At 42.3% G+C, this 19,369-nt stretch overlaps 1 protein-coding gene across 3 annotated transcripts in view; it reads right to left on the bottom strand.

Annotated features, from left to right (window-relative positions):
* slc31a1 (solute carrier family 31 member 1) overlaps positions 1 to 19,369 on the bottom strand; it is an 88,867-nt gene that overhangs the window by 38,531 nt on the left and 30,967 nt on the right. Inside the window, exon 1 of one of the 3 annotated variants that reach the window (XM_068012753.1) lies at positions 17,762 to 17,850. The exons of the other annotated variants lie outside the window; for them this stretch is intronic. Within the exon in view, the coding sequence (XP_067868854.1) occupies positions 17,762 to 17,779 (18 nt within the window). The 5' untranslated portion in view covers positions 17,780 to 17,850. Of the gene's footprint in view, positions 1 to 17,761; positions 17,851 to 19,369 lie in introns of those variants that run through there. 3 annotated transcript variants of the gene reach the window in all.

Raw genomic sequence — 19,369 nt, 5'->3', positions numbered from 1 at the left:
TCTTCGAAATAGTGCCATAGTATCTTACACACCCATCTGAAAGGGCAGATGGGGTCTCAGTTTAAAGTCTCATCGAAAAGAGAGCATCTCCAACAGTGCAACACTCCCTCAGTGCTACACTGGAGCGTCAGCCTAGAGTTTTCTGTTCAAGTCCTGGAGTTTTGTACTGGTTACTTCAGCAGTCTCATTCCTCAATAAGCCGAGGTAAAGAGCTCCCAAGTCCACATTTTAATATTTCATACTGGAAAATGTGCCTGAAATTTAAGTACACATTCTGTGGAAAGTTATGCCATAATTTTCTATATATAATACAGACACACTAACAACTCATTACAGCCTTGGTTCAAACATGGGCAAAAGAGCTGAACTCAAGAGGTGAGGTGAGAGTGACTGCCCTTGACATCAAAGCAGCATTTGACCAAGTATGGCATCAAGGAGCCCTAGCAAAACTGAGGTCAATGGGAATCAGGGGGAAAACCCTCCGCTGGCTGGAGTCATACCTAGCACAAAGGAAGATGGTTGTGGTTGTTGGAGGTCAATCATCTGAGCTCCAGGACATCACTGCAGGAGTTCCTCAGGGTAGTGTCCTAGGCCCAACCATCTTCAGCTGCTTCATCAATGACCTTCCTTCAATCATAAGGTCAGAAGTGGGGATGTTCGCTGCTGATTGCAAAATGTTCAGCACCATTCGTGACTCCTCAGATACTGAAGCAGTCCGTGTAGAAATGCATCAAGACCTGGACAATGTTCAGGCTTGGGCTGATAAGGGGCAATTAACATTCGTGCCACACAAGTGCCAGGCAATGACCATCTCCAACAAGAGAGAATCTAACCATCTCCCCTTAACATTCAATGGCATTACCATCACTGAATCCCACACTATCAACATCCTGGGGGCTACCATTGACCAGAAACTGAACTGGAGTAGCCATATAAATACCGTGGCTACAACAGCAGGTCAGAGGCTAGGAATCCTGAGGTGAGTAACTCACCTCCTGACTCCCCAAAGCCTGTCCATCATCTACAAGGCACAAGTCAGGAGTGTGATGGAATACTCTCCACTTGCCTGGATGGTTGCAGATCCAACAACACTCAAGAAGCTCGACACCACCCAGGACAAAGCAGCCCGCTTGATTGGCACCCCATCTGCAAACAAACATTCACTCCCTCCACCACCGACACACAGTGGCAGCAGTGTGTACCATCTACAAGATGCACTGCAGCAACGCACCCAGGCTCCCTCGACAGCACCTTCCAAAACCGCGACCTCTACCAACTAGAAGGTCAAGGGCAGCACTACATGGGAACACCACCACCTGCAAGTTCCCCTCCAAGTCACACACCATTCTGACTTGGAACTATATCGCCGTTCCTTCACCATCGCTGGGTCAAAATCCTGGAACTCCCTTCCTAACAGCATTGTGGGTGTACCTACCCACATGGACTGCAGCAGTTCAAGAAGGCAGCTCACCACCACCTTCTCAAGGGTAATTAGGGATGGCCAATAAATGCTGGCCTGGCCAGCGACGCCCACATCCCATGAATGAATTAAAAAAAACTCTGCAACTCACCTTAACACAGTCTCCCACAAACTGCTAACTTCACAAAGGGACAAACTTCACTCCCCAATCTGATTCTGTGACTGGAGTTAAGAACACAAGATAATCTCTTAACCTGATTCGAACTGAATGTTCTATCCTCCTAATGCAGTTAACTGGCAATGATTCACCTGTTGGCTGGATAAGAACAGCCTCTGGGCCTCAGTGCTGCTCCTAAAATTTGAACTTCAATCAGGTTGCAGGAGATAACGGAGCACAAATTGAGTTTAGAGCAATGTGACGATCAAAGCAATCGATTTACACTAGTAATTGATTTAATTGTGGCACCAGCCATATATTGCAGACATAGGTTGTAAACAGTATTGTTTCCTGGTAATACAAAATTACCAGAACAAGGAGCGAGCAAAAGTTGTGAATATTAGCCTGGTACCTTTCCATTGCCATCAATCGTGATGATGTTTCGGAAGACCAGCCTCTGTTCCCCTTTTACATTGTGTACTAGGAGACTATCTTCAAAGTGGTGATGGGGCCGACAGTACAATACAGCAGGGTCCAGCTCTTCACATTACTTTATTGAAGCAGTGGAGCCTTTACCCAATGACACATACATAGTTCGGTGCTTTTGCAGGTCTTCCCACTGTTTCCCTGAAGGTTGGGTCATTTACACCAGTGCCTTTGAATAGAAATAGCTAACCACAGATGTAGACCTGGCAACACCAGTTTAGTCACGTGCACTGTTGGTAGAAAAAAAGCTTACACACATACACTATAAGGGTAAAAGTCTTTCACGTGTATATTTGGTTGACATTTACCAAATTTCAGTTGCCAAGGAGTAAAACACAATAATTAACAACAGATGTATTAAAAGGTTCACGTGCACAATCCATGTGAAGAAAAAGGTTTTCATTTATTTAAATTATTTTACAACCTCAGGAGGTCCCAAGATGCTTTATATCCAATTAAGTACTTTCGAAATCTATTAGCTGTTGTAATGTAGCAACACTGCAGCCAATTTGCACATAGCTAGGTCCCACAAACAGCAACGAGATAATGACCAGGTCATCTATCTCAGTAACCTTTTTGAAGGATAAATTTTCGCCAAGACACTGGGGAGAACTCTCCTGCTCTTCTTCCAATAGTGCCATGGATCATTTACGTCCAACTAAGGGGTCAGACAGGTTCTTAGATTGACATCTCATCCAAAAGACAGATATCATACAGATATCTATGCGGTACACGTTGACTCCAACGTACGACACTACCTCAGGTTAGAACATTTACAACAGTGCCCCAATGGCTAAGATTTAATGCATTGCCGAGCACACCACTGGAAATACAGGCCAGATAAGAGTCCCAGGTTCAATCTGCAGACTGTGCCTTGAGTTTAATTCAGTGTGGATAGATCCAACGCCAGCCTTGCCATCCTTGCACTTGAAGTGCGAGGGAGAGTGTAAAAGAGAAATAATCAATCCAGTGGCACCTGCTGAAAGGAGCCCAATCTTGAACATCACATGAGGACAATATTAAATGCAGCTACCTTGGAAACAGCTGAAGATTCAGATGCTGTAAGCAGTCAAAGGAATTGCTATAACTTGTGGTTGGACAGTTACTGGACCTGTGGTGATTCAATGTTAACACTGATCGTTTTTCCATCCATGCTCTTTTTTTCTTCAGTTTAGAGATCTTGCTCTTTTTCCACTTTTTGAACCTTTCCTCACTCACTCCCTTTAACCAACAAAACCTTTTGTTTTTCAATAACCACACATTCTGGCTCTGTATTGCAGCAACTACTGTGGACTTAACTATTCACACAAGGAGAGTTGCAAAGGTAGAAAATATAATTCATCAATGTTTGTATGCAGGTCCACAGTACTTGTAAGAATATTTTCAGATAGGTCACCATGCAAAAATGTGTTAGTAGTTTCTTGTAGTCCACATGATGGTGCCAAGCAGCATAATCCAATTAAGAATGGCGAGAAACAGGCTTGCATTTAGACAACACCTTTTACAATCTCAGGATGTCGCAAGGCGCTTTACAGCCAATGGAATACATCAAGAGGCCAACACTGGATATGAAAAAAAAATGAATGGCATGGAAGATTATGGCAGTTCTTAGTGATAGCGTAATAGCAACAAAATTTTGAGAGAAATTCAATCCCAAGCTTTCTAGATGACTTAGTACCACATGCTATGGTATTAAGTCCTACAGACCAGAAAGTCACACCTCTGTACCAAGTTAGTCAGAGTCATATATGGCACAGAAGGTGGCCATTTGCTCTCCAAAGAGCAATCCAGTCACTCCCACTCCCCTGCTCATCCCTGCAACTTTATTTCAGTCAAGCAGCCACCCAATTTCCTTTTGAAATCATTGCCTCCACTTCCACTACCCTTGTGGGCAGCGAGTTCCAGGTCATTATCACTTGCTGTGTAAAAAAAAGTTCTTCTTCACGTTCCCCCTCCAACTCTTCCCAAAACCCTCAATCTGAGGTTCCTTGCCCTTGTGCTATTAGTTAATGGGAATAGTTTTTCCTTGTCTAACTTATCTATGCCTGTCATAATCTTGCACACCTGTCAAATCTCCCCTCAATCTCCTTTCCTCTAAGGAGGACAACCTAGTTTTTCCAACATAACCTTGTAACTAAAATCTTCCTTCCCTGGAACCATTCTGGTAAATCTCCTCTGCACCTTCTCAAGGACCCTCACATTCTTCACTCCAGTTGGGGCCTAACTAGAGCTTTACAAAGGTTCAGCATAACTTCCCTGCTTTTGTATTCAATGCCTCTGTTTAAGAAGCCCATGATCCCATATGCTTTGCTAACCACTCTCTCAAAATGCCATCTTCAAAGATCGATGCACATGCACCCTAGGTCCCTCTGTTCTTGCACATTCTTTAGAACTGTACCATTAACTCTATATTGCTTTACTCTATTCCTTCATCACCTCACACTTATCTATATTAAATTTCATCTACCACCTGTCTGCCCATTCTGCTAGCATATGTTCTGTTGCAGGCAGTTCATACCATCCTCACAGTTTGCCATACCTACCAATTTGGTGTCATCGGCAAATTTCAAGATTCTTCTCTGTATTCCAAAATCCAAGTCATTTACATACAGCAAAAAAAAAAGAAGTGGTTCCAGCACTGACACCTGGGGAACACCCGGTCTACCAACCTCCATTTTGAAAAACAACCATTTACCACAACTCGCTCCTCCTGTCCTTAAGCCAATTTTTTAATTCCACGAGCCTCAACTTTATTAACCAGCCTTTTATGTGGTACCTTATCAAACAATTACTTAAAATTCATACAGACAACATCGAATGCACTCCCTTCATCAACCTTCTCCGTTACTTCACCAAAAAATTCAATTCGATTAGTCAAGCGTGATCTCCGTTTTACAAATCCGTGCTGGCTCTCCTTAATTGACTCAAACCTCTCCAAGCATCTGTTGATTTTTTTTCCTTGATTATTGTTTCTAAAACATTACCCACCACTGATGTTAAACTAACTGGCCTGTAGTTGCTAGGATTGTCCTTATATCATTTCTTGAATAAGGTTGTCACAATTACCACACTCCAATCCTCTGGCACCTCCCCCATATCCAGGGAAGATTGTGGAAAGCCCTTCTGCTATCTCCATCCCAACTTCCTTTGGCCATCTGGACAAGGTGACTTATTTACCTTAAGCAAAGCCAGCCTCTTCGGTAGCCCCTCACACTCAATTTTAACCATATCCATTGCCTCTACTCTTTCTGCTTCAACCAATATTTTGTCAGATTCCTCTTCCTTAGTAAACACTGATACATAGCACTAATTAAGTATTTTAGCCTTGCCATGCACAGCTAAGCATGTGCTACCCTCTTTGCCCCCAATAGACCCCACTCTGCCTCTTACTACTCACTTACTATTTAAATGCTGATAGAAGAATTTTGGATTCCCTTTTATGTTGACTGCCATTCTTTTGTCAGGTTCTCTCTTTGCCAGTTTTATTTTCCTCCCTTCTCAACTTATTGTATATGGCCTGGCTCTCACATGAAGAATTCACCTGACATGCATCATACACCCTCTTTTTTGTTTCATCACCATCTTTATCTCCCTCGTCACCCAAGGAGTGCCATTTTTGGTTCTTCCACCCTTGTTGGAACATAGCCCATACCTGAAGCATCACTTCCTTAAAGATAACCCACTGTACCAATACAGCTTTTCCAGTCAGTTTTTGGTTCCATTTTACCCTGGCTCGAACCCTTCTCATTGCTTTGAAATGAGCTCTCTTCCAATCTGGACATACTACTTTATTTTGTTCCTTGCTTTTCTGCATTATTAGTCTAAACCTTAGGATATAATGATCACTCTTACCCAAGTGCTCCCCTCCCCGATAGACACTTGGTACTCTTGGGGCCCACCTCATTCTCCAGCACCAGATCCAGCAAAGCCTCCTTTTTAGGTGGGCTGTTAAATGCAATCAAATAGAGCAACAGCTGAGCTTCTACAATTCACCTCCGCACACCCAAGTTAAAGAGGAGAAAAAGCAGCCTGAGCGTCTGCTCCTGACCACTGCTAGAACATGTGCCTGTATTATACAGAAGTGGAGGAACATATTAGGCTCAGCTGTGATTCCCTCCCTTCAGACCCTTTTGTCCTGGCATGTGTGAAGAATGGGCATACAGCCTTTGCTCAGTGGCAGCACACTTGACTCAGAATCAGGAGGCAGCAAGTTCAAACCCCACTACAGGTATTTGAGCACGTGATCCAGGCTAACATTTCAAATGAGATGTTAAACCAAATCTGTCCTCTCTGGTGGACATAAAAGATCACTATTTGAAGAGTAGGGGAGTCCTCCCTGTATCCTGGCCAATATTAATCTACGTGGGAGCTTGCTGTCGACAAATTTACAACAGGGACTACACTTCAAAATATTACTTTGACTGTAAACTTTGATACATTTGGAGGTTGCTATATAAATGCAAGTTTGTTCATTCTTTAAGGCAGTTGATTCCCAGCAGGAAATCATGGTTTTGGGGAGAGCTGGCTCAACCTATCTAATTATATACATCATTAACCAATCTGTGATGCAACAGGGGAACATATTAGACAACAAAAATTAGGTGACAGCTGTGGCTCAGTTGGCAACCCTCTCGCCTTTGAGTCAGAAAGTCAAACTCCACTCCAGGACCTGAAGACAAAAATCTAGGCTGACACTCCAGTGCAGTACTGATGGAGTGCTGCACTGTTGGGGGGGTGCCAACTTTCGGATGAGACACTAAACCAAGGCTCATCTGCCCCCTCAGGTGGATGTAGATGATCCCATGGCAACAGTTTGAAGAGGAGCAGAGAAGTTCTCCTCTGTGTCCTATCCAATATTTACCCATCAACGTCACAAAAATGCATTATCTGGTTATCACTCTGATGTTTGTGGGAGCTTGCTGTGTGCAAAGTTGCTGCCACATTTCCTACATTACAACAGTGACTACAATTCAGAAGTACGTCATTGGCTGTAAAGCACCTTGGGATGTCCTGTGGTTTTGAAAGGTGCTATATAAATGTACATCTTATCTTTCTTTATTCATCTCTTAGCTTGCTGCCTCAAAGACAGACAAGGCCAGTACAGCAGCCTCATGCCTCCCCCCACAACAGTCCTGGGCTTCCCAGTCAAAGAAACATGGTAATGTATAGGAAAAAAATAATCGGAGCACATGAAGTCAGTTCCAGAATCTTTTAGTGCTTCATTCCAAGTCTCAATACAAGCACAGGGAATAAAGTCAGTCTGAGCCAAATGTGTCACAGCAGCCAAGTACTGGCTGAGCTGCCCAAATCCAAAGCAGTTCAAAGCACAAACTTCAAGGAAGGAGTCTTTGCTTCACATTAACTGTGCATATGTCTCTCCACACATATTTATACAATTGAACTTTGCAAGCATGAAAATGCAAGTCAATCTTTGTTGTGCAAAAAAGGCTCCAGAATTTATCAGATTATCTTGGGACTGTTGAAAAATAACTTACTATCCACATTTTATCTTTCTTTGGCTGAATGTTTCTGCTTTACAGCTTCTGGCAATTGATGTGACTTTGGTCTCACAACACGAGTCATCGCTTGTGATCTCGGTAGCTACCTAGCCTTTCAGCCACTTAAAAACTAATCTCCATCCTCCCTGAGGCTAAACAGCAGGAAATTAAATTGCAAGGCTAGGTCCTGGCAACCAGATGCATAAAGCACATTCGCAGAGTTCACTTGTTGGCACTTCCACGTACACAGTGAAAGGTCTTATTCAATTAGGTACAACTTGGGGTGACAGTTACCATAAACAGCACACGTTCATTTGGGAAACTCAAGTTTGCAATCTTCTCTGACCAGCATTTGCAACCACAGCAAGAAAAGTACACCGACCACTCTGAAAGTGATATTGTCAATGGTATAACTTTAGTGTGCTGGTCAAGATTACTATCCCAAGCACACTTGGTCCACAGGCCATTACAGAGCTTCCTTCAATGTAACATCAACAAGTTCAAGACCATCCAGCTCAACCACCACCAATAACTCCCTGCCTGCTCTCTCAGATGTGACCGCTGTATCCCTGTTTAACCCTCAGCGGAGCTTCAAATCCCACATAACAGCCACCAAATATTTTTACAACAACATCCCCCATCTCTACTACCACCACCCTCACTCCTACTGCTGACACCCTTGCAGTTCCCCATAATTAGGTAGCTTGTCCCAGACATTTGCTCCCGCTTCTCTGCATTACACAACAGAGAACAACACTCTCTTGTAAAAGGAGAGTGTGGCAATGAGACAAAGCTTAAAAGCTCATGACTAAAAATAGGAGCACGCAAGCTGGGGAGAAAAGGGTAGCAGTTAAAGGGACAAAATGGTTTATTTTAGTGGCTCATGATTAGCATCAACGTGTTCTTGATGTTTGAGTGGCTTCTTCACTGAGAATTTTCAAAACCAGGAAACTTCAATGAACCTCAGCAATTTGATGATGACTAATACATTAACAGGAAGATCTGGTCAGAAAAATCAACCCACCCCAAAGAAGGAGTTGCACCATAAACCATTAAAAAAGTCCAATGATAATTTTCTGTTAAAATTCTACAGTAACAATCCATCTTGCACAAGTTTCAGAGCTTCACAGTTTCAGCAACACAGGCATCTTGTCAGGGGCCCACAGGGACACATGGAGCTGCTTTTGGACTGACATATGGATAACTCACAAGAGCTATTACATTGCAGCACCAGTTTTGGTAGATTCCTGCCATACCTACCTGCGACAGTCTCTTCTGTTACCATTTCTACCAGGCTACTATTCTCCCTCAGGTACTCAAGAATCCAGCTTCAACTTTGTAACAACCACACAATCCACAGTATCTAGATGAAGGCAGGCTGAGCAGTTCAGCAACAGCTGTGGGTCAAACTCGATGCTAACACTGTGAGGAGCCCAAGAGGAGAAAGGGATCATAGGACACGTATTAGGGCCAGGATCCTGTTCTGCCACCTCTTTACTGTTTTAAGTCTCAACATTTTAATTTTTCCATTGAACCTAGAATATCCCTCAAGTCAAATATGATTAGATTATTCTAGATAACACCCCTGCTCACCCCCACCAACACTGCCCAATAGGCCTTGGTTCACTCCCCCTTGTTAACATCTGTGACCCTGTACTATGGGCTATGGCTCCAACCAACACCCCCATCCTCCACCACCTTCATTTCTTAAAAATAAAACAGGTAGAGCAGGTTTGCTTTGAAGACAGATAAGAAAACAGCATATTGCTACACAACTCATTTCAGACAATGAAAAGTCAATAGTGAAAGGTTTTGGAGACATGAATTGTTACAGGGTTAACTACATCCCATAGCGGTAAACAGACTCTAAAGCTTAGCCACATTCCTTAAATGTGTCTACTTTAAAAGACAAAAAATGCACAGTCAGACAGACAGCACAATACAACAGGTATTCCTGGGGAACTAGCACTAGTCGACATCAGTCCTCCTCCCCTGACCAGTTCGAGAGCTGGTCCCCACAAAAATCATGACTCAGCCTCATTTCCTCTCCAATTACAAAGACCAGTGACTTCCATCCGAATAAAATCACTAATCTCTGTTCTTGCATCAGCCTATCTGTGCTGAAATGGTCATCTATGCTTTTTCTATCTGAACAGTCAAATAGTCCAATGCTCTCTTGACCAGCCTCCCATCTTCCAACCTGCACAAACCACTGTCCACATCTACAACTTCTGCTCATCTTGCGGTCACTGGCTCCCAGTCCACCAACACCTCAATTAAAAATTTTCAACGTGTTTAAATCCCTCCACAGCCTCACTTCTCCCAATCTCTCATCTCCTCCAGCCCTACAACCCTTCAAAGAACCCTGCATCACCTATTCCCTTCAGCCCACCATTGGCACCATGCCTTCATCCACCTCTTTGCTTCTCCTGTGCTTTAAGATGCACCTCAAAACTTACTTCCTTAACCGGAGCTTTTAATCACCTGTTCTAATGTCTCCTCCTTCTGTTCAGTGTTAATTTTTGGCTGATTACACTCCATTAAAGGTGCTATTTAAATGCAAGTTATTGTTCCATTTAGTTAGCGGCTAGACAACCTGCTTTCATTGAGGGGTAAATTATCCATCTATTCCACAAGTTGGTGCCACCTTTCTTTGGTCTGGTCTCACCCCCAGCCTCAGCTGTGACTCTCTCTCCACCACTATTTGTGTTATGAAGAGTTATAAAGTAACTAGTTGTTTGCAATGGTCAGCAAGACCATAATCACAGAATGGTAACAGTGCAGGAGGAGGCCATTCGGCCCATCGTATCTGCACTGGCTCTCCGAAAGAGCAATTCCCTCAGTTCCATTTCCCTGCCTTCTCCCCATAATCCTGCACATTCTTCCTTTTCATAGAACTGTCTAATTCCTTTCTGAATGGTTCAATTGAACCTGCCTCCACTACGTTCTCAGGCAGCATATTCTAGACGTTAACCACTCACTGCGTGAAAAAGTTTTTCATGTCAGTTTTGCTTCTCTTACCAAATACTTTAAATCTCTGCCCTCTCGTTCTCGATCCTTTCACAAGTGGGAACAGTTTCTTTCCATCTACTCTGTCCAGACCCCTCATGATTTTGAATACCTCCATCAAAATCACCTCTCAGCCTTCTCTTCTACAAGGAAAACAGTCCCAACTTCTCCAATCTATCTTCATAACTGAAATTCCTCATCCCTGGAACCATTCTTGTGAATCTTCTCTGTACTCTCTCTAATGCCCTCACGTCTTTCCTAAAGTGCGGCACCCAGAACTGGATGCAATACTCCAGCTGAAGCCGAACTAGTGTCTTTCACAAGTTTAACATAAAACTTCCTTACTCTCGCACTCTATTCCCCTATTAATAAAACCCAGGACACTGTATGCTTTATTGACCGCTCGTTCAACCTGTCCTGCCACCTTCAATGACTTATGCACATATACACCCAGGTCCCTCTGCTCCTGCACCCCATTTAGAATTGAACCCTTTATTCTATATTGTCTTTCCATGTTCTTCCTACCAAAATAAATCACTTTACATTGAACTTCATCTGCCACCTGTCTGCCCATTCCACCAACTTGTCTATGTCCTTTAGAAGTTCTACACTAACCTCCTCACAGTTCACAATACTTCCAAGTTTTGTATCATCTGCAAACTTTAAAATTGTGCCCTGTACACCAAGGCCTAGGTCATTAATGTACATCAGGAAAAGCAAGGGTCCCAAGACTGATCCCTGGGAAACTCCACTACAAACCTTCCTCCAGCTCGAAAAACATTCATTAACCACTCCTCTTTATTTCCTGCCACTCAGCCAATTTTGTATCCATGTTGCTTTTATTCCATGAGCTACAGGTTTGCTCATAGGTTTGTTGTGTGGTACTGTATCAAATGCCTTTTGAAAGTATACGTACACCATATCAACAGCATTGCCCTCATCAATCCTCGCTGTTACCTCCTCAAAAAACTGCAGCAAGTTAGTTAAACATGATTTGCCCTGAAAAAATCCATGCTGGCTTTCCTTAATTAACTCGCATTTGTCCATGTTCAAATGAAGACAAACACTGCAACAGATTCGATGGGCTGAATGGTCTGTTTCTGCTACATAATGTTTTAGGATTCCAAAGCACCAAACTGAACTGCCTAAAATGCATAGAAGTCTTGGCCAAAAGAAATTTGATTTCTGCAAATATACATTATTGCACAAGCTGTCAGACTATGGTGTGGATCAATGCCAATGGTTCAAGATCTACTTAAAAAAAACATTTCAAAATCTACAGATCACAAGGACTTTCTGATTTCGCAAACACCATCCCCACTACATTACATGAAGTGTTTCTTTAGCATTTATTAAGAAATTTGTGGGGGGGGGGGGGGGGGGTTAATCCTCCCTTTTTAAAATAATTAAAATTTAAAATAAAATATTTATCATTTATTTATTTAAATTTTATTAAGTTACTTAATTTATTTAGCTATTTAGGCAAGTTAAAGTAATTCCTCTACCATTGCAGCTTCCAGATTAAAGTCCTTCCCATCTTTTTTCTGCTGTACTTTCCATGTGGAGCTGGTCCCAATGTAATTTACGAGCTCTCTTTATCATTTTATCTAAACTTGACACAATATAACTTCACCCTGGACTTTCAACTCTAATGTCAGCTTGACATAGTCGTTGACACCTACCTCAGGATGAGCACGTAATCTAAGCTGACACTTCAGTGCAGCACTGAGGGAGTGTTACATTGTCAGAGATAAGACACTAAAGCGAAATTCTGTCTGTCCCAATTATGCATAAAGGATCTCATGGCAATGAGAAGTCTCCTGACATCCTAGCCACACATACCCTTCAACCAAAACAATAAATGGTCCCCTATCTCATTTGCTATTTCCATTATCTTGCAATGTGCAAACTGGCTGCCATGTTTGCCCTAAAGAATAGATGACTACAGTTCAAAAGTAATTCATCAACTTTAGTTCTGAAGATCAAGATGTAGAATCAGTTTGGGTGGAATTAAAAAACAGCAAGGGGCAGCAAATATTAATGGGAGTTGTTTATAGGCCAAACAGCAGTGGTAATGTAAATCACAGTATAAATCAGGAAATTAGAGGTGAGTGTAACAAGGGTAATACAGTAATCACAGGGGATTTCAATCTACATATAGAATGGGTGAACCTAATTAGTACGAATGTTGTGGAGGACTAATTCTTGGAATGTACGCAAGATGGTTTTCTAGAGCAGTAAGTTGAGGAACTAACTAGGATCTGAAATAAAAACAAGAACTGCTGGAACCACTCAGCAGGTCTGGCAGCATCTGTGGAAAGAGAAGCAGAGTTAACGTTTCGGGTCAGTGACCCTTCTTCGGAACTGACAAATATTAAAAATGTCACAGATTATAAGCAAGTGAGGTGGGGGTGGGGCAAGAGATAACATAGGAGAGGGTGTAGATTGGACAAGGCCACACAGCTGACCAAAAGGTCATGGAGCAAAGGCAAACAATATGTTAATGGTGTGTTGAAAGACAAAGCATTAGTACAGATAGGGTGTTAACGGACTGAATATTGAACAGCGGCAAGTGCAAACATGAAAAAAAACAGTGGGTAAGCAAACTGAACAAACTAAGATGAAATAAAATAAATGCAAAAAAATGGTTATAAAAATGTAACAAAGAAAAAAAGAAAAAACAACTAAAAATGGAAGTAAAATGGGGGGCTGTCATGCTCTGAAATTATTGAACTCAATGTTCAGTCTGGCAGGCTGTAGTGTGCCTAATGGGTAGATGAGATGCTGTTCCTCGAGCTTGCGTTGATGTTCACTGGAACACTTCAGCAATCCCAGGACAGAGATGTGAGCATGAGAGCAGGGAGGAGTGTTGAAATGGCAAGCAACCGGAAGCTCAGGGTCCTGCTTGCGGACTGAGGGGAGGTGTTCCACAAAGCGGTCACCCAGTCTGTGCTTGGGCTCCCCAATGTAGAGCAGACCACGGGCTACTTTAGATCTAGTATTGTGCAATGAAAAAGGGCTAATTAATAATCTTGTTGTAAAGCAGCCTTTCGGAAAGAGTGACCAGAATACAGAATTTTACATTAAGTTTGAAAGTGATGTAGTTCAATCAGAAACCAGGGTCTTAAATCTAAACAAAGGAAACTATGAAGGTATGGGAGCAAATTGTCTATGGTGGATTGGGGAACTACGTTAAAAGATATGATGGTAGCCAGGCAATGGCTGACATTTAAACAATTAATACATAGTCTACAACAAAAATACATTCCTTTAATGCAGAAAAACCCAACAAGGAAAGTGTTCCAATCATGGCTTACAAAAGAAATCAAGGATTATATTAGATCAAAGGAACAGGCGTATAAAGTTGCCAAAAATGGTAAGCCTGAGGATTGGGAGCAGTTTAGAATTCTGCAAAGGAGGACCAAGAAAAAGATTAAGAAAACATAGAATGAGAGTAAACTAGCAACATAAAAATGGACTGTAAAAGCTTCTATAGGTACGTAAAGAGGAAAAGATTAACAAAAATAAATGTGGGTCTTCTACAAGCGGAGTCAGGATAATTTATAATGGGGAATAAGGAAATGGCAGAGAAACTAAAATACTTTGTGCTTGTTTTCACAGAGGACAATACTAAAAACCTGCTAGAAATAATGGAGAATCAATGGACTGGTGTAAAACGAGGAACTGAAAGATAGCAATATTAGAAAAAAAAGTATTGAGAGAAATTAATGGACTTAAAGTAGATAAATCCCCTGGACCCGATGATCTACATTCCAGAGTTTTGAAAGAGGTGGCTGTAGAGATAGTAGATGCATTGCTGTCATCTTTCAAAATTCTATAGACTCTGCAATGGTTCTTGCAGATTGGAAGGTGGCAATTGTAACCCCACTATTTATGAAAGGAGAGAGAAAACGGGGAACTACAGGCCTGTTAGTCTATCAATCGTAGGAAAAATGCTAGAATACGTAATAAAGGAAGTGATAACAGGACACTTAGAAAAGAACGGTAGCATTGGGCAGAGCCAACATGAATTTATGAAAGGGAAATCAGGTTTAACAAACTTGTTGAAGTTTTTTGAGGATGTAACAGAATAGATAAGGGGGAAAGGGTGGATGTAGTATATTTAGCTTTTCAGAAAGCTTTTGATAAGGTCCCACACAAGAGATTAGTAAACAAAATTAGAGCACATGGGACTGGGAATATACTGGCATAGATTGAGAACTGGTTAATAAACAGAAAACCGAGAGTAGAAATAAATAGGTCATCTTCAGGTTGGCAGGCTGCGGCTTGTAGGGTACCATGAGGATCAGTGCTTGAGCTCCAGCTATTCACAATCTGAGTCAATAAATTGGATGTCTGGACCAAATGTAATATTTCCAAGATGACACAAAACTAGGAGGAAGTGCGAGTCATGAGGAGGATGCAAAGATGCTTCAAGGGGATTCGGAGAGGCTAAATGAGTGGGCAAAAATTTGGCAGATGGAATATAATGTGGAGAAATGTGAGGTTATCCACTTTGTAGGAAAAATGGAAATACACAGTATTTCTTAAATGGAGAGAGATTGGGAAGTGTTGATGTCCAAAAGCACTTGGGTGTCTTTGTTCATGAGCCACTGAAAGCTAACATGCAAATACAGAAAGCAATTAAAAAGGCAAATGGTATGTTGGCCTTTTTCCAAGAGGATTTGAGTATAGGAATAAAGATGTCTTGCTGCTGTCATATAGAACCTTGCTGAAACTGCACCTGCAGTATTGCGCGCAGTTTTGGTCTCCTTACCAAAGGAAAGATATACCTGCCATAGAGGGAGTGCAACAAAGGTTCATCAAACTAATTCCTGGATGGAAAGATTGTCCTATGAGGAAAGATTAAATAGACTGGGCGTTTATTCTCTGGAGTTTAGAAGAATGAGGTGAGCTTATTCAAATATACAAAATTCTTACAGAGCTCGACAGGCTGTGGGAAGGATGTTTCCCCTAACAGGGGAGTGTAGAACCAGGGGACACAGTCTCGGAATAAGGGGCAGGCCATTTAAGACTGAGATGAGGAGGAATTTCTTCACTCAGAGTGATGAATCAATGGAATTCTCTGCTCCAAGAGGGCTGTGGAGGCTCAGTTATTGAGTATGTTCAAGACTGAGATCAATAGATTTCTACATATTAAAAACAAAGGGATACAGGGAAGGTGCAGGAAAATGGTGTTGAAGTAGATGATCGGCCATGATCTCATTGAACGGCGGAGCGGGCTCAAAGGGTTGAATAGCCTACTCCTGCTCCTATTTCTTGTGTTCTTGTGTTGAAGCATTTTGAGGCATAATGAAGATGTGCAATATGCAAGTACAAAGCCTGCAGGATTAGAACTCAAACGGAGGCAGTACTGAAGGAATGCTGCATTGGCAGAGATGCTATCTTTCACACAAGACATCAATCTGAACTCAAATCCACCCATTCAGATGGATAGAATTGACTCCATGGGAAGTTTATTTTATTTATTTATTTAGAGATACAGCACTGAAACAGGCCCTTCGGCCCACCAAGTCTGTGCCGACCATTAACCACCCATTTATACTAATCCTACATTAATCCCATATTCCTTTCACATCCCCACCTTCCCTCAATTCCCCTACCACCTACTTATACTAGGGGCAATTTATAATGGCCAATTTACCCGTCAACCTGCAAGTCTTTGGCTGTGGGAGGAAACCGGAGCACCTGGCGAAAACCCACATGGTCACAGGGAGAACTTGCAAACTCCGCACAGGTAGTACCCAGAATTGAACCCGGGTCACTGGAACTGTGAGGCTGCGGTGCTAACCACTGCGCCGCCCGTCTCCTGGTATCGTGAACAACAGTTAATCCTCAACCAGTATCACAAACAGACTAGCTAGTAATTTCTCATTTGATTTCTTGGGTCCTTATTGGACTGAAATTAGCTGCCACATTTGCTTACATAACAGTGACTGCATTTAAAACAAGGTTGGCTTTGGAACTAACCGATGTTGCGAAAAACACCTGATAAATGCAAGTTTTTTTTTTAAAGCCAGCCAAGAAAGAAGAAATTAATAGGTAAGCTAATAATTCTAGGTTCACCTTATCCATGTCACTTCATACCATATATACTTTGATAAGAATTTTCCCTTATCTTCTCACTAGAGTATAAAGTTTATGCTCCTCTAATCTTTCCCAATAACGCATTCCCTTTTATATTTAGAATCTATCTTGCTGCTCATCTTTTCCCCTTCCTCACTGTATGTACATCCCTTTTGAAAGTCAGCAACCAGACATGTACACAGTGCTCCAGTAGTCTGATCAGCAAACAATAAAGCCTCAGCAAAATCTCTACACTACTGACTACTTAATGATGGCACAACCAATTGTGGGGGGGTGGGGGGGGGGGGGGGGGGTGGGGGGAGGGAGAAGGGGAAGCATTTGCACAGGACAGTATATGAGCACATTGCACCTCAGCCACGGCAGGAGAGAAAATGCTGTTATAACAAAATTGTTAGCATGTTCAAGATTTATAAGTCAGTAGGATTACAGTATTTACAGTGAGATGACAAGAGTCCTGCTCAGGTGAGATCATTATCAAGCACCTACAGGACACGGTAGATTATATAATTTTTGTCCTGCATTACACAAACTGGAGATTAGCCTCCCCACAAATTTTTGTTTTTAATAGATTAACAGACATTCAGAACAAAAGGCAAGGGCAGCATTGTTAATCATTACTGGACCCAAGAGGTTACAATTTTACAGTTTGTTTGGTAGACATTACACAAGGGTCAGGACAGAATCCCCACCCCCGACATCAGGTGTACATCTGAGCTGAAAACCAGCACACATGGGAAAGAAACCAAACATGCAAACGTATACAATCCTCACAGCTTCACAAATTGAGGGATAAGAGTTCAGCTGCTGAAAAATTCATCTTCAGACACTTAAGTTGAATTCAGATTCTTCCTCCAGTGTAGATTAGACAGCTGTCCCCACAAACCTGAACACATACAGCTCCCTCCTTCTCAGATGTGTATACAGAATCTATCCAAACACAGAAATCACACACAATCTCTGCCAAATGTAATGCAGCTCCATAGTTGAAGTTATAGTGATCGCACTGCCCTTCCCACAGACGCTATCCAATACCTCAAGAGTTCACTGTGGCCGCACAACAAAGTTATTTGGAATACTACTCACCCCTGTGCTATTTTTCATGGTTGCCTGTTATGTGCCAGAAAATGTCAGTATTGCTGCAGGAACCCTACATCCACTCTGTCGTCTGCTGACACACTAAAATAAACTAGTTAATGTTTAATGAAAGCATACAGGTCAGGACCAGTCAACATTGATTAACTCGCTACTGTTATTAACACATCACAGTTCTGATGATGTAAATAGAACTGTGACCATCAGCGAGTGACTCAGGTTATCAGCAACATTACCTCACTTGCAATTGAGTAATGCAGACCAGGAAAATCCCAGATTTGGTCTACAATCTGTGCTAATCGAATTCATAGGGCTGCTATCTCTGGGTGGACATATCCCAGGGGTTTCATCACTTGACAGTCGATCTATGTCACCATCATCTCCCCTCACCATCCACCGCCCCCCACCTCCAACCATTGGTCAGCTGACATGTCTATCCTCACAGGGCCCAGCCAGTCCACTTAAGGAAAACTAAAGACTCTGTAACCCGATTGGATTCACCGTCAAACTGCCTTTTTCTCTCCCACCTCCAATATTTTAGTAATTAACTGGTGTTCAAAGAAAATGAAAAAAAAACACCTTCCCCCCCCCCCCCCACGGCACAATAAATGTGCTACCATTGCTTGCAGCAGCGTCTGAGAGATAGATCTTAAATTTCTGAGCCTCCAGGACGATGCTAGAGGACTGCAAACCCTAATAACTCCACCAGGGTGATGGTAGGTGCATGACAAGCAGTCCCAGGCTAGAGAAGGTAACAATCAGACAAGTTCCCAAATTGATTATTAGCTGGTACCTCCTCCTGAGAAGTGTATATGTGTGAGCCGCTTAAGGACTAGGATCAGATCAGTTGTAATGTACTCAGTTTAAAAAGTCTATCGATAATCGCTATTTGGTCTCAGTTATGGATCAACAGGTACCAATCATGCCTCTGAGTTTGAAGGTTGGAGATTCAAGTGCCATTCCAGGGACTTGAGCACAACTTCAGACTGGCACATCAGATAGTATTGAGGGAGTGCTGCATTATTGGAGGTGCTGTCTTCTGGCTAAGACATTAATTTGAGGCCCCAACTGCCCTCTCAGATGGACGTAAAAGATAAAATCATAGGAAGGTTACAGCACAGAAGGAAACCGTTCAGCCTGTCACGTCCATGCCAAGTCTCCAAGAGCTACTCAGCTAGTTCCACTCTCGTATCTTTCCCCCTTGACCCTGCAAAGTTTTTCTCTTCAGATAATTATCCAATTCCCTTTTGAAAGCTATGATTGAATCTGCCTCCACCACACTCTCAGGCAGTACATTCCAGATCCTCACTCTAGCTGCGTAAAAAAAGTTTTTCCTCATGTCGCCTCTGATTCTTTTGCCAATCACCTTAAATTGGTGTCTTTTGGGTCTCAACCCTTCTGCCAATGGGAACAGTTTGTCCCTGTCTACTCTGTCCACATCCCTCAATTTTGAACACCTCTACCAAAACCTCTCTCAAACTTCTCTTCTCTAAAGAGAGCAGTCCCAGCTTTACCAAATCTATCCACATAACTGAAGTTTCTCATCCCCAGAACCATTCTCAATCTTTTCAGTACCTTCTCCAATGCCTTCACATTCTT

The sequence above is a fragment of the Heterodontus francisci genome, chromosome 32 (genome assembly GCF_036365525.1).
Source record: "Heterodontus francisci isolate sHetFra1 chromosome 32, sHetFra1.hap1, whole genome shotgun sequence".
Classification (NCBI taxonomy): domain Eukaryota; kingdom Metazoa; phylum Chordata; class Chondrichthyes; order Heterodontiformes; family Heterodontidae; genus Heterodontus; species Heterodontus francisci.
Note: the sequence above shows the minus strand (reverse complement) of the source record. Positions and strands in the feature narration are given on the sequence as shown.